General features: G+C 44.1%; 1 protein-coding gene across 8 annotated transcripts in view; it reads left to right on the forward strand.

Moving 5' to 3' along the window:
* The window catches only part of LIN7A (lin-7 homolog A, crumbs cell polarity complex component), a 245,462-nt gene that overhangs the window by 111,290 nt on the left and 117,798 nt on the right, over nt 1-16,374 (forward strand). Inside the window, exon 1 of one of the 8 annotated variants that reach the window (XM_060112957.1) lies at nt 4,552-4,633. The exons of the other annotated variants lie outside the window; for them this stretch is intronic. Within the exon in view, the coding sequence (XP_059968940.1) occupies nt 4,552-4,633 (82 nt within the window). Of the gene's footprint in view, nt 1-4,551; nt 4,634-16,374 lie in introns of those variants that run through there. 8 annotated transcript variants of the gene reach the window in all.

The raw sequence follows: 16,374 nt of genomic DNA on the forward strand, positions 1-16,374 counted from the left end.
TAATCCTGACATTATCCTAGACTCAATTCAGTCCTCAAATTATTCATTCTCTGCACAGCACATAGTCACTAACTGATCTCTTTCTTGTTTGTTTCTTAGGTTTTTTTATTGTCTTTCTCTCCTGTATAGAACATAAGCCAAGTGAGAACAGGGCCTTTTCTTGTTCACTGCGATATCCCAGTGCTTAGAACAGAGTCTGGGATATAGTAAGTACAGTATTTATTGACTGAACAGACAGATAAGTAGTTATTAAAACAAGTCTAAGATTCAGATATTTTACCATGAACATACTTGTCACTCAGTTTAAAAAAGCTCGAAGGAGAGAATAATATAGTAAGATTCTCTATGATTATTCAAAAAAACCCCCAAACCTTTATATTCCAAAGTATAGGTTGGCACTTCATCTTAATCTAATGCTATTTTGACAAAGCTGTGAGAATTAAAGAAAATAATGTGATATTGTAACTCAGTCAAAAATAATTTCTAACACCCAAGGCTGAAAGAATTCCAGTTCGTAGGTGCTATTTTCCTCATATGAAACTGTGCTTATTATATTCCATTTATAATCTAACTAAACACATTTTCTTGGTATGCTAATGCTTTATTCAAACCTTCTCTTGATTTTGTCATTTAATTCACAAAGATTCAATTAAGTGAAACAGACCTTAATGTAACTTTGAATTTTTTAACAAGAAGAGACTTTATATTCAAAATAGGTAGTCATTTTAATATTAACCTGTATTTATATAAAATGGAACCAGTGTCATAGTTCTTTCTTTCCTCCTTTGACCTAAATTTCCTCCATGCATTTCTCTCTTTGAGTAAATCTCAAGCATAACAAAAAAGAGAAAGGATACACACACACACACACTCATATATGGAACTCTGAAATAAAAGGCTGAAATCACTAAATCTTGAATAATGCAAGGTGAAGCGTGTTTCTCAGTGGAAAGCACAGGGGCTCTTGAATACAGGTGCTACTATTTTTTTTTAAAGACATTCACTTAAAAAAATTTTTTTTATTTTATTTATTTTTTGGCTGCATTGGGTCTTTGCTGCTGCACACAGGCTTTCTCTAGTTGAGGCAAGCCGGGGCTACTCTCCGTTGTGGTGCATGGGCTTCTCATTGTGGTGGCTTCTCTTGTTGCGGAGCACAGGCTCTAGGTGCACAGGCTTCAGTAGTTGTGGCTCGCGGGCTCTAGAGTGAAGGCTCAGTAGTTGTAGTGCACGGGCTTAGTTGCTCCATGGCATGTGCTATTGCCTATGGCAGAATCAGAGCAAACATTAATCTTCCCGGACCAGGGCTCGAACCCGTGTCCCCTGCACTGGCAGGCAGGTTCTTAACCACTGCACCACCAGGGAAGGCCCAGGTGCTACTATTTTTAAGCAAGTTGCTTAACCTCTCTGAGTCTCAGTTTACTTATCTATAAAATGGGATAATAATACCTAATCCTCTGGGCTGAAAAGATAAAGAGAAACCAACCTAGCTCCAAGCCTGGCATATATATAAAGTGTTGAATAAGAATGTCTGAATTAATGAATTTCATTGAAAATAAAGGTGCCACAGAGGTAAATTACTATGCATCATTTAATGAAAAATTGCACTGATTGTGTAACCAAATAGCTAAAAGTATAATCACAGGTGTTTTTAACAATTCCCTGATTAATACACAATCAGCAAGGCAACACACATGTGAATGGATCAAGTATACTGACCTTGATGAAACACTGTGTTTGGTACAGGAGTGGTCCAGGCAGTTACTCAAGAGACTTAAGCATGGTCATAGCTACCAAAGCAATACAGTAGATTAAGGATATTTTCTTATGTTTCTGCATGTCTCAATTAGAAATTCACAAGTGTTATTAGAGACAGTAGCTAGTTATTCATCCTTCATAAAAAGCAAAATCTAACAGATAATGAATTGTTTATTATTCATTTTTCACACCTGTGCAGACATAAGCTAAAAGCATTGAACTTGCCACTATTAGAAATAATAACTAACGAATATATGGTGATTTGTGCTTTCTCGTCCTGTCTTTTTCAATCCATACAAAAACCCTACAGAGTCAACACAGAGGGAGAATGGTAGAGTAAATTTTCAATTAGGGAGCTCAAAGCATAAGTCCAGGAACATTATATTAAACATTTGGTGCTGAGGCTACATCAGGAAACAAAAAGACAAAAAGCCTACCTTCATGGACTTCACAATCTGGGATTTGTATTGAAATCATGGCTTTTAGATTTATGAATCAAGCCACTAAAGTACATATTCACAATACAGGATGTTGTTAAGAACTACATTAGTGGCCAAGGGATTTGTATGTTCTTTTCGTCCTCAGTTATTTTTTTTTTTTTTTTTTTTGCTGTACGCGGGCCTCTCACTGCTGTGGCCTCTCCCGTTGCGGAGCACAGGCTCCGGACACACAGGCTCCGCGGCCATGGCTCGCGGGCCCAGCCGCTCCGCGGCATGTGGGATCTTCCGGGATCGGGGCACGAACCCGTGTCCCCTGCATCGGCAGGCGGACTCTCAACCACTGCGCCACCAGGGAAGCCCCGTCCTCAGTTATTGAATGAGGTTTGATATTTTGTGCAAAGCCTTGGAACATACTCTGTTGTTATTGTCCACAGTTCAACTTCTGTCTGTTGTTTGATTTAGGGGAGATGAATAATGATAATCCACCAGAATTGTTGCTTCCCCCTGTCTCCCACAGCACTTCCTTTCTACGGTGCTTAGAGCACTTGCTGCTCTCATTCTTGCTCAGAGCTTGCTCATATTCTCACAGCCAGCTCATTATTTGTCTCCCAACCTGTACTGAGCACTGTCTAGAAAAAGTGCCACGTCTCATTAATCTTTGCATGGCTAGCGCCTAGCAGAGTCTTGCCATACAGTTCAGGTGGGATGTATGTTTGTTGTATGAATATATTTGTATATACTTTACTGTTTTCAAAGCACGTACGTGTGCATGATCTCGTCAGACCCTCACAAAACTCAGTGAGATTGCAGGGAAGAATAAGTTTCCTCATTTTACAGAACCTCAGTGAGATTGAAGATTACAAATGCCCTTGTTTGACAGATGAAGAAACTGGGGATCAGTGAGAGCTTTGATTTCTGAAAAGCACATAACTAAGACTTGAATTTCCAGATCAGTGTTCTGTCTAAACACTAAATGAAAATATAGGCATGCTGAACTATTATTTTCCGTATGTCTTGAAGGTGTGTTAGGTGTTTGGCCAATCATTTATGACTTTCTCAAATCACTGGTGAAATCTTGTTTGTTAGTTTTTTTTCAAATGTAAACCATGAGATGGGAAAGTTTTCAGAAACCATCCGTATTGTAATCAGAAGACAATGACGTAGATTATATGCAAATCTTTTGCTGTAAAACTGTGTCTGTCTTCAGGAGGATGTTGCTAGCCAAAACAATTCTGCTCTGTCATAGGGAAGGTGACGGAGGCAGCTTTGTCATTTCCAATCCTGAACCCATAGTCATCACCCTTCTGCTTACACAAGATTTCTATATGCCTCTTAATTTCTTGATCAAAAAAAAATGAGAGTCCCTACAGTGGCAAGATAGTGAAAGCAGTCTGTTGGGGTGAAGGGGTCACAGCTAATAGTTGAAGGTTCTAGTAACTGAATCTTGATCAACTGACTCTAAAGTCACCCTTTTAAAAACATCATCTCCCATTAGATTACAGGCTACTGGAAGGCAGGGACAGTATTGAATCCCCAAGTCAGGCCATGGCTTAGTTCAATTCCTGTCACATATGTTAATTAGCAAGTGGCAGCTCTGAGGATCAACCTGGAGGAGTGCTAGGGACATGTTTTTCAAACTTAGTGATAGAAACCTCTCTTTGTGTTTTTAATTGTTTTCTCATTGTGATTTTTAATTTAAAACCATTATTAAGAAGTTTGCTTGTGAGATACGTTCTTTTCTAGGCAATATACTCAGGTCCTTAACGGGGGCCTAGTGATGGAACTCTGGCTTTATGTCAGTTATCTCGTGCACTGTTATAAGTCAACATTCCAAAATAAACTTTAACAGAAATTAACAGCAACTACAGTTAAACCCCAACAGTTCTGAACTAGAAGCATTTTCCTTCTAGGGGACGGGATTAAAGGGTTGACAAATTCTCTTAATCCGAAAAAAATCATCTCTCTGCCGCCCTCCTCTCTATCCCCTCCCTTTCATTCTTCTCCTTCCCCCAGACGCACGGACACTCTGACCATTTTGTTTGAGTGGAAAGTTGAAAGAAAGCGACACACTAGCTACACGCATCCGGCGCTCCTTGGGGTGGAAGAGCAAAGTTCTAGGGCAGAGCCTTCCTTGCCAGAGCCCGCGATGCTTTCGCTCTCCGGTCCCTGCGCAGCTTCACGCCGCATCTGAAGGTCTGCCCCTCGCGCAACAGTCGCGTCTCCATCTGGCTGCCAACCCACCCAAGCCTTCTCTCCTCCACAACCACCACCTTCCCTCCTTGCCCCCTCCTTTCCGTCTTCCCTCTCCACCCCGCCCCCAATCTCCTCCTCTTTTTCTCACTACAAGCGGTTGCTGATGCTGAAGCTGAGCGTCACTTCGGCTCCCACGGCAGACATGGCGACATTGACAGCGGTCCAGCCGCTCACTCTGGACAGAGGTAAGGGAGCAGCTCACCCGCCAGGCCACCGCGTCCCCTCTGCCTCCCCCTCTGGCCCCGCCAGCTCCCACCGGGACCGCCAGACGTGCTCGGGCAGGGGGAGCAGGGCAGCGTGGAGCAGCGAAGAAGCCTTTCGCGCTGAGAGCAGGATACTTTCTTCCCCTTTTCTCTGCCCGCCACGTCCCCGCTGCCCCCTTCACGCCTCACTCGCCCGGCACAAGGGTGCCTTCGCCGGGCTCTGGCGCCCCCGCCGCCACTCCCAGCCCCTCGCCGGATCGCCTCCGGGCCGCCGGCTTTGTTGGAGCGGAGGCGCGGGGATCGCTCGGCGCCCGCCCGGGGCTCGGGGTTGGTGAGGGGCAGGGAGGAAGCTGGCCGAGCCGGGCGAGGGCGGCTGCAGCCGGAGACCGGGGAAGCCTGGCGAGTGAGCCGCTTGCCAGCCTACGCTGCCGGGGGCCTGGGAGGAAGGAAGTTTGTCCCCGCGCCGGGGGGCGAAGGTCGGTCAGGCTGCGGGTGCCCGGGCAGCCGCCCGGGGACGGACAAGGCGTACCCCGTGTGACCTGTGCCGGGGCGCACGGCGGCTGGGCTGCCGCGGCGGGGAGCTGCCCTCGGCCGAAAGGGCAACGCGGAGCGCGGACAGCCGTGCCGGGGCCGGGGGCGCAGCGTCGCGGCAGCCGTGCCCTGCTCTCCCGGGCTTCGCGCTCTGAAGGCGCCAGGGGTCGTGTCTGCCCTCGCCGCCGGCGGCTCTCCGGCAGTGGCAACTCACAGTTTCCCCTGCCCCAGCCAGCCTCGTCCTCTCCCAGCCCTGTGCCACCGCGGTGCCCGGGCTGCGGAAGGCGCTGGGACGCAGCGCAGGCTGGGTTGAAATTCAACTTCTGACCTCCGACCCTGTGCGTCCTGCTCTCCGACTTGACTGGGGAAGCAATGTTTGCTTCCTTCCCAGGCCCTCCCCAAGCCTAAGGACGGAAACCTCCGCTGCGATCTCGGCCTCTCCGGTGCATCCGTGCGGGGTTATACCTGTCCTTTGCGTGTTCGAGTTTCCTTTCTGGCTTCCGACGTCCAGTTATGAATGCGCTGAGTCTCAGGACTCTGCAGCGGAGGACACCTCCTCGTCCTGGTCCGCAGCGGCCGGATTTAGGACCGTGGGCGGCCATTTGGAAATGGTGTGCTCAGATGAAAATGATTTAGTCCGATGTGCCTCTAAAAATATTCTTTCTAGCGGATTAAACTGGACTATGGGGCAAGGCAAAAGAGCATCCTATTGCGAGTACAGTGAAAAGGCCAGGGCAAACTTAGTGAGGTTTTTAATTTGGAGAGGTTGTGGGTGACTTTAATGTAATCTGTTGGCGCCAGAGCGGATGTTATGTGGTGCCCATAGCAACCTTACTTGGGGTAGGAGTTGAAAGACAAAAAAATAATTGATTTTATGTTGGGAAATGTTGGTTTGCAATCTAGTGAGTTAATAACAGTAGTTAAAAAGGTCAGAAATCCATTGCATAATCCATGATTTCTCCCCAGGATCATCATCTGCCCTAAGCAGGATAAATCCATTGCCTCTAAAAACCAAACAGATGGCAAGCTATTAGAAATTATGGATTTCCCAAGTATTTCTGTTTTAATGTAATGAGATCTTATATTGTCCCATTCCTAAATCATAGTCTTTAAAGATTCCCAAGTAAAACGACTATGTTAGGAGAGAAAACGAACAAGCAAACAAACTCCAAGAAAATTGCATACCTGAGGAATTTTATATACTACTACTACTAAAAACATTTCACTTTGGGGGGGTCTTACTTTAAATGCCTGGATCAGTTGTGGAGAGGAAGTGCAATCAGACTAAGCTGTATTCTTCTTGTTCACAGCCAGACTGTACCTGTCCTTCCCAGTTGTGATTAGGTTCATGGATTAAGTAGCTCAAGAGGCAAGGGTGGGTGAGACAGTGAATGTATCTGAATAAATTCACCAGCAGCTCGCTGCGAGGTCTGTAGTTTACAGATGGTGGGTTACTGGCATCATTACTGTGCATGAAGTCAATACATATTAATAATTTCCCCTATACATTATTAAAATATAATTAACTGATTAATTACATCATTAAATTGATGAAATAAACTGATAAAAATTTTCCTACAAAAAATAAAAATCTCTTAAAAGAGAGAGCCCAATAATACTTATCTGGCTCCTAGCTGTAACTCTGATACTCACTTTGGAGTAGTTGGTTAGCCTCTTTGGGCATGTTTTCCTCTATGGCACATAAGGAGTTTGGATTAAATGATTCTGCCACTGTGCAGCTTTAACAGTCTAGAATTCAACGAATTAAAATTAGGACTCAGTTTCCGGTCACCTACTGGAAGATTTTGCAGATCACTTCCTCTCCCACCCCTTCCAGGTGTCCTGTGACATGCTCTGAGGTCACCCACTACTTTGGCCTCATCAAAGCATTTCTCAAACTCAGCTGCATCTATCTCCTCATTGAACAGAACTCCTTGAGGGAAGAGACCATTTCTAAATTCATCTTTGTATTCTCAGTGCCTGCCATATTCCCTGATCACAGTAGAAGATCAAAAATTAATGTAAATTAGTGTAAGGGAACTAAGGATTGTAACAACTTACATGCCGTTAAAATATAAGGTTTTCATAGTGAACAGAGGTACAGCTCATAGATTCACAACCTTTTTTTTTTTTTTTTTTTTTTTTTTTTTGCGGTACGCGGGCCTCTCACTGTTGTGGCCTCTCCCGTTGCGGAGCACAGGCTCCGGACGCACAGGCTCAGCGGCCATGGCTCACGGGCCCAGCCGCTCCGCGGCATGTGGGATCTTCCCGGACCGGGGCAGGAACCCGTGTTCCCTGCATCGGCAGGCGGACTCTCAACCACTGCGCCACCAGGGAAGCCCGATTCACAACATTTTGACCCTGGAAAGAATGGCAGGGAGAACATCGGCCAGTGGTTCTTAAACTTTCTTTCCCCCCATGCACTTGACAGATTTCCATCAGCAACCATAGCTCACTTATCTGTGATTATTAACCAAGGGGGATTGTGGCAGGTGAGCACAGGAGAAAAGGAAAGAAGACACTGCATAAAGCCTCCTAAGGGCATCTCATCAAGCAAACCCAAATACATAATCCATATGTATTCTGCTGGCTCTTTTCTAGCATCTTCATTTTTCAAATGAAAAACATGAAAGAAGCAATGATAAGAGATGTTTTCAAGGTTACTCTACTAGTTAGTGGGAGATTTTATGCTAAAATCTAATTTTTCTTGTTTGATGCCCTTTGGCATTATCAACAGATTCATCTGGAATCTTCAGGGCGGAGGTTTTAAGCAAACAAATCAAAGCTATGGCTTGAAATTAAGATTGATCCCTCCCAGAATTCAAAAGATATTATCTGAAAGTAAGAAGCTCAGAAGTCTGCGCTAGTTTCCTGGCTCTTGTCTGGGAAGCAAGCCTTAGCTGGAACCAGCCTGGCCCTGAAAGGACAAACAGGGTGGCTTCAGGTTTTCACTGCTCTGTGTACATCCTAAACTCTTTTCCATCTGCCATTAAGACCTCAGATTAACTCTATGGGGGCTTATGTGTGGCTGTGGTCACAGCAGCTTCCTGTTCATGCTGGTCCCAGTCCTTAGGATTGCCTATTGAGTGCCTACAGCAAGTCAGGCCCTACTGTGGGATTGCTATATACTGGTGAGCTAAACAGACTACCACATAGTCTTCATGGTAATTAGAGCTTAAGGAGGGAAAGAAATTACACACACATGCACACACACACACACATTCAAATTAGAGCTTAAGGAGGGAAAGAAATTACACACACATGCACACACACACACTCTCATTCAAACCATTCATTAATTCAATAAATATTCATTTATCACCTGCTATATACGAGATGCTACAGGAATGCCAGAGACAAAGTTTCTGCTTTTATGGTCCTTAAGAGTCTAGTGGGGAAAACATAATAAGTTAGGAATTCATTCATTCATTCAACAAATTATTGAGTGTCAGCCTTACGGCAAGCACTGTTTTAAGCAATATGGTGGTCCTAATGAACAAAGTAGATAAAGCCTAATGGAGTTTACATACTAATGAGAGAACCACACACTGAACACATAGGTATACAACTATAAGTGCTAGTGAGAAAAAGTAAGACAATCAAAGAGAGTGATGGGCTGCTGTTTGAAACATGATAGTCAAGGAAGACCCTTTCCTCCGAGTTGGTGACATTGGAGAAGAGACCCGATGGAAGTGAGGAAGCAAACTTTGCAGATATCTGGAAGAATGTGCTCTGGAGAAGGACCTCACGTGTGTATCCTGGGAGCATCAAGAAAGTCAGTGCGAAAATGTGAGCACAGGGAAGAGTGGCAAAAAATGGGATTTGTGAGTTGGTGGCCAGGGGCCAGATGTATAAGTGATAATCACGATTTTAGATTAGTTGAAAATAGGAAGTGCTCTGAAAACAATAAACATGACAGGAGGATAGAGAATAATGGGGAAGGACCTATTTAGATGGTGTTGGTCGAAGAAGGCTCACTGAGAAAGTAAAATTTAACCTGAGTTCTGGTGTATTAATAAGACCCTTAGGAAAAGCATTATGGATAGAGGGAAGAATACACAAAAAAGCAGTTGCACATGTAAAGCTTGGCTACCATCCCATTAATACCTCCATAACCAAGCAAATGATTGAAAAGAAAAATTACCAAGAAATAACAACACTCTAAGTATGCATCTGGGGTAGATATTTGGTTATGAGTATACCAAGAAAATCTCAACTTTTTGCTTCTTACTGCTAGACTAAAACACTATATATTTAGATTTTCAAAGATACCTTTTTTTAAAATTAATTAATTTATTTTTGGCTGTGTTGGGTCTTCATTGCTGCGTGTGGGCTTTTCTCTAGTTGTGGCAAGCGGGGGCTACTCTTCTTTGCAGTGTGCAGGCTTCTCATTGTGGTGGCTTCTCTTATGGAGGAGCACAGGCTCTAGGCACGTGGGCCTCAGTAGTTGTGGCTCGTGGGCTTCAGTAGTTGTGGCTCATGGGCTCTAGAGTGTAGGCTCAGTAGTTGTGGCTCACGGGCTTAGTTGCTCCGTGGCATGTGGGATCTTCCTGGACCAGTGCTCGAACCTGTGTCCCCTGCATTGGCAGGCGGATTCTCAACCACTGCACCACCAGGGAAGCCCCAAAGATATCTTGAGCATTGTAATTTACATGTCACTATGCATAGATCTACATGTTGAACCCAAGTGGTCATTATATGAGATATATTCATTTTCAGTGTAAGATTTTATATTAGACTGTGATGTGGAAAGTAACTGTAATTTACCCTTGTGGCAAAGAGAAGATGCTGATAAGGAGATTAGTGTGGAATCATCTCTTCCAGAATTTAAAATATTCAGTGCAATTCTTCCCTACACCTTTGCCCGGATTTTAATCTCTACAACCAGGAATGACCTTCAGCTAAAATCAAGGGAACAAGGCAGGGTGCAATCCATGATACTTAATACCATTATAATGAAGAACATAAAAATACTTCACTATATTAAAAAATGCATGGATTTAGGAACTTTCCTTCAGTCCAGTAGCTCCAACTCTCCTTCACTTTCCATCTCAAGGTCAGAAAAGATAATACAATGGAATTCTCCAAAATGTTACTTCTGCTTATCTTTTTGCCCTGATTTTAAGCAGAATGGCTTTTTAAAAAATCATGACTTATAAGGAAGTCTTTACATGACTTATAAAGAAGACTGACAAAATCAATTCTTGGAGAAAAATGGATAATTAAAATAATTTCTATGAGTAATTGAAATTGTGTAACTTTAGGGGCTTCCCTGGTGGTGCAGTGGTTAAGAATCCACCTGCCAATGCAGAGGACACGGGTTCGAGCCCTGGTCCGGGAAGATCCCACATGCCGCGGAGCAATTAAGCCCGTGCGCCACAACTACTGAGCCTGCGCTCTAGAGCCTGTGTGCCACAGCTACTGAGCTCTCGTGCCACAACTACTGAAGCCCACACGCCTAGGACCTGTGCGCCACAGCTACTGAGCTCTCGTGCCACAACTACTGAAGCCCACACGCCTAGAGCCTGTGCTCCACAATAAGAGAAGCCACTGCAGTGAGAAACCTGTGCACCGCAAAGAAGAGTAGCCCCTGCTCGCCGCAACCAGAGAAAGCCTGCACACAGCAATGAAGACCCAACACAGCCAAAAATAAAAATAAAATAAATAAATTTATTTTAAAAAAAGAAATTGTTGGGCTTCCCTGGTGGCGCAGTGGTTGGGAGTCCGCCTGCCGATGCAGGGGACACGGGTTCGTGCCCCGGTCCGGGAAGATCCCACATGCCGTGGAGCGGCTGGGCCCGTGAGCCATGGCCGCTGAGCCTGCGCATCCGGAGCCTGTGCTCCGCAACGGGAGAGGCCACAACAGTGAGAGGCCCGCGTACCACAAAAAAAAAAAAAAAAAAAAAAAGTGTGCTCAACAGTTGACTGGGGAAAATATAACCAAGAGTGACTTTTTGACTCTTGTTTAGTGCTGTTTAATTGTGAAGCATCACATGATGCTGAGAGAGGCATACACATGCCAGTCAGGGGTGTGAGCGCTGGATCCAGACGTCTGGGTTCAAATCCTACCTATGCCTGCCTCTTCCTTAGCTCTGTAACCTTGGCCTGTTAATATCTTCTCTCTGTCCTTTACTTTTCATCTATAAAATTGAAAATAATAATAGTTTCTATCTCTTAAGATTACTGTAAAAATTAACTAAGAAAACATATGCAAGTGCTTAGAACACTGCCAAGTCCATAGTAAGTGCTCAACACTGATTATTCCCCACCCCTTCTCCCCAGGGCATGTGTTTTTCCCAGGGCAGTAAATGAAAAGTGCGCAGGCTTTGGATTTAGACAGAATGGATTTGAATTGCAGTTCTGCCACTTACTATCTGTGGAAGCTTAGAATACTGCTTACTCTCTCCACATTCTGCTTCTTTCATTCTTAATATAGAAATAATGACACCCACTTTATGTGGTGATACATAGGCTACAGGCTGTGGTTACATAGGCTTGCAAGGCTAAGGTTCTTCCTTAGCCTTGCAAGGAAAAGAGAATGAGCATCTACCATGTGGCAGGTACCGAGTCAAAGGCTAGGGGTAGAGCGCGCAGTCCAGGGAAGACAGACATGAAACATAATTTATGATAACATAGTTTGAGTATTATAGTAACAGCTCACACATATTGAGCATTTACTACACGCCAGGCATTGTGCTTAGAGTTTTTCATATTTCATTTCAGTTAGTCCTGAAAACAAACCTCTGAGGCACACGCTATTAGTATTTTGAAGATGTGGGGATTGAGGCAGAAAGAGGCTAAATAAAGGGATTGGAACTCAGTCTGGTTTATATTGAGACCTTGAGTTTAATCACTATGCTACGCTGTGGAGAGCAAGTACATAGGTCTGTAACAGGGTCTGTAACAAGACTTGAGGGACTTGGACTGGTAAGGGATGGCAAACACAGAGGTGCTTGCAAAGGCTTCAAAGAGCAGACAGACTGGTAGGAGACACCACCAGGACGGTATGTTGTTCAGACAAAAGGGAAAGAATTTTATTCAATGCTTATAAAAAGGGGTATATACTAACGCTGGTAAAGACTAATTTAAGTGATGTATTTTAAAAGTCTAGCACAATTCTTTGAAAATAGCAGGTGTTTAATAAATGGTTGTGCTTATTATTAATCACGTTTATTACTTTCTTGGTACAAAAGATCAAAATACCCAAATATGGAATTATAAGAAAGTCTAGCAAGATTCTGTTCCTTCTTTCCATGCTGTGCCAGTGAACCAAGAGATTATGACTGTGACCTTTAGATTATCTTTCAGTGATCTGTCATGCGCAGATAAAACTCCTTCATATACTTGGAATTTTGACAGGCTCACAGAGAGAGTTGGAACAGTGATACTAGGGCCCCAAGCCCCTTTCTGTACAGTCTTTGCTGTTAAGTGCGACAAGTGCAGCACAACCTGAGTTCCAGGCATGAAGAGAAAGCTGTGACTTCTGTGCTTTCTTCAAGATTGGCTCTAAATGGCCTGAAGGACATAAACGCACTCTGCTTACCCACGATCTTTAAAATATATGCCTTGAGGTTTTAACATGTGTTTCAGTGGCCCACGCCATGCTGTATTTGCCTAGCATTCAGTGTGGGAGAGATGATCCATCTAAGTAAACTGATCTCAGAGAGGCAGCGGTGAGTGGTGGCAGGAAGCAAGATCTTAATTCCCTGCCCAGGAATTGAACCCAGGCAGCCTGGATGAAAACCAGGAATCCGGGCTTCCCTGGTGGCGCAGTGGTTGAGAGTCCGCCTGCCGATGCAGGGGACACGGGTTCGTGCCCCGGTCCGGGAAGATCCCACGTGCCGCGGAGCGGCTGGGCCCGTGAGCCATGGCCGCTGAGCCTGCGCGTCCGGAGCCTGTGCTCCGCAACGGGAGAGGCTGCAACAGTGAGAGGCCCGCGTACCGCAAACAAAACAAAACAAAACAAAAAAAACAACCAGGAATCCTAGCCACCAGACCCTCCTGGCTCTTGCCCCTAGTGAAAAATACATTTCTCACGGAGGCAAAAACTGTAAAAACACATACAAAGTTTATTATTGGAGACATAGCACAACAACAAGTGGGAGAGCACACAGAGAAACGGTTGGTTTAGTTAAGATAGAAGCAAGGCAGAGATGCACACCCGGAGAGGAAGGTGTGGGCGTCCTCCCTAATGAGGAGGAGTGCAGGAAAGAGGCAGTGAAGTCATCTATATAGGGCAGTCCTTCCAGGTCTTTGTTTACCTTTGGCCAATTATCTGGTTTCTTTTTCCACACCTGCCCTAGGACTTTCCCCGACATGTGTGCACAACTTTTTTCCAAGATGGATCACAGCCCAGAGACCTATGGGACGGCCTTAGCATCACAAAGTATGGGGTGGTGCCCCCTCCTTTTTGACCCCCAAGGAGCCTTTCTGTGCATGTACAATGTTTCCCTTGCCCTAAGGATGGGAAATGTATGACCTCCTGATCTTTTAACAGCATTTAGTCCCTCTCTGTCCCTGCCATAAAAGTGTCCAATGTCCAGTTATCTACCCTATGCCTGTTGCTGTTTCATATATCGAAGTGCAGATCTCGAAATATAGAGAAGAGTCCGGTCATAAATATGTAGTCCGGAGCCCGTTTTTCTCTTGCCTCAGGAAGTATAAACAGGGGGCTGGTAATGAAAGTGCGGCCTGGAGACCATCTTCTTCTCACCCCAGGAAGTGTGAACAGGCCAGTTGTAAATGTCCAGCCTGGAGCCCACCTATCTCCTGCCTCAAAACCTTACAGATAACTGAAAATTAATTAATGGTTAATTTTTAACCTTTTTTTTTTTTTTTTTTTTTTTTGCGGTACGCGGGCCTCTCACTGCTGTGGCCTCTCCCGTTGCGGAGCACAGGCTCCGGACGCTCAGGCTCAGCGGCCATGGCTCACGGGCTCAGCTGATCCGCGGCATGTGGGATCTTCCCGAACCGGGGCACGAACCCACGTCCCCTGCATCGGCAGGCGGACTCCCAACCACTGCATCACCAGGGAAGCCCAATTTTTAACCATTTTTAACCTGAAAATATAGGATTCATTTTCTTTCCTTCTCTGATATAGTATATGTTCTCTAGAAAATGGAGGTTTTGTAAAAGAATAGTGGAAGATAAAACAAGTAAGGCAGGACAACAATGCATATTACTAACGGAATGATGAGATATTTATGTGGCTAGCTCACAGGGAAATTCTGCATCACTCCAGCTTCTCAGACCTGTTTTAGTTAGTTGAGTTTGACAGATATATGCCTCTGGATAAATAAGGTATTCTGGATCATGTAGACACTCATTTCTTCTGATGACACACATTTTCCAAGTATTGACAGTTTGGCTTCCAAATGATAACTTTGAATAGCAAAGTATTAAGATTGTGTATATGCTATGGACTGAATGTTTTTGTCTCTCCCTTCCCCATTCATATGTTGAAATCCTAACCCCCAATGTGATTTGGAGGTGGAGGCTTTAGGCAGGAATTAGGGTTAGATGAGGTCATGAGGGTGGGGCTGATGATGAGATTAGTGCCCTTATAGGAAGAGACTAGAGCTCTCTCTTCGCCCTGTGAGTACACATCCAGAGGGCAGATGGCTGCAAGCTGGGAAGGGACTTTCACCAGAAACTGAACCTGCCGGCACCTTGATCTTGAACTTTCCAGTCTCTAGAACTGTGAGAAATAAAGGTCTGTTTTTGAAGCCACTTAGGTTATGGTACTTTGTTATAGCAATTTAAGCTAAGACAGTATAGCAATCATCACATGATCTTAGCCTCGGCAATCCTCTATCCTAAGTAGTTGGACAAATTAGCTATAGGCAAGATAAGTTGTACACAGATACACATTAAAGTATACCTAATTTCCTGCTTAGTTTCATTTTTTTCCCTGTGTGAGTTTTGAAATCTTTGTCTTACATGTACTAACAAGTTTTCAGAGCCTCTTCTCTTGGATTGTTCTCCATTATTTTCAAATACATTGAATTATTTAAATACATTTAATTATTTTTTTCTTAGCAGTTTCTCCTGGATATTTTTCGAGATGAAATTTTCTATTTGTAAATTACGCATTTTCCAAATGTAAAGGAGCTGTATCTAATCATTTGTCTTACATTCAAACAATACTTTACTGATCTAATATTGATGTAGGCCTTTGCTGATTTTGCTGTCTTTCTTTTAATGTTTGTATTGTGTGGGGGGGTGTTGGCTAGGGTCGACAGCGTGTATCTTTAACTTATCACAGCCTTACTTAAAATAATATACTTCCAACTGCCGCCTCTTGTCTTTTGTGCTATTGTTAAGTCAATGCTATAAATGCATAATTCATTGCTACTAATTGTGCTTTAAACCAGGGCTCACAAGTTATAACCCCCCAACCAAATCCAGCCTGAGAGCTAAGAATGTTTTTTTCATTATTTTAAATGGTTGGAAAACTCAAAAAGAGAAATATTTTGTGACAATGAAATATTTTAATACAATGAAAATTGTATTAAATTCAAATTTCCATATTTATAAGTAAAGTTTTATTGGAACATAGCCATGCTTATTGATTTACATGTTATCTATGGCTGCTTTCAGGCTACTTTCAGGCTACAGTGGCAGAGGTGAGTAATTTCAGAGACAGAGACCATTTGGTCTGTAAAGCTTCAGCTATTTACTCTCAGACTCTTTACAGAAAATGCCTGCCAACCTCTGCTTTTAGAGCATTAAAGAAATGGAAAAGAGAGAATGGCTTTTACATTTGCATTCAGTTGAACCATTTGAGTTGCTTGACCCTCAGCTTGCAGTCTTCCTTGTACACCCGTGTCCCAGCTGATTCTTGCTCTTTGCTCTTACATTCCCCCAGGGGTAGACTACTGTTGCTCTTTTCTTGGTACTTACTAGCCTGGTGGTGGGGGACACAGGAGCTTCTCTGTTGTCCTGGCCCAGCCTTGGTCTCAGGAAGACCCTGTGCCTGAGTCTCAAGGATGGGCCTTTCTCAATGATCCTGCCTCTTCCTGGTCTACCAGACTAAACTCTGCCCTCATCCTTGGAGGGTCTTGGTGGGAGAGCTCCCTGCCCCTTCCCCAGTGGTAGGGGGCCTCTAATAGTATTGGTATTGGATCCTGGAATTAACACTGTTTCCTGCTTCCCTCTTCCTCCACCTTGGCATACAGGTTTTTTTCTTTTAG

This window comes from Mesoplodon densirostris, chromosome 11, assembly GCF_025265405.1.
Source record: "Mesoplodon densirostris isolate mMesDen1 chromosome 11, mMesDen1 primary haplotype, whole genome shotgun sequence".
Taxonomy (NCBI): domain Eukaryota; kingdom Metazoa; phylum Chordata; class Mammalia; order Artiodactyla; family Ziphiidae; genus Mesoplodon; species Mesoplodon densirostris.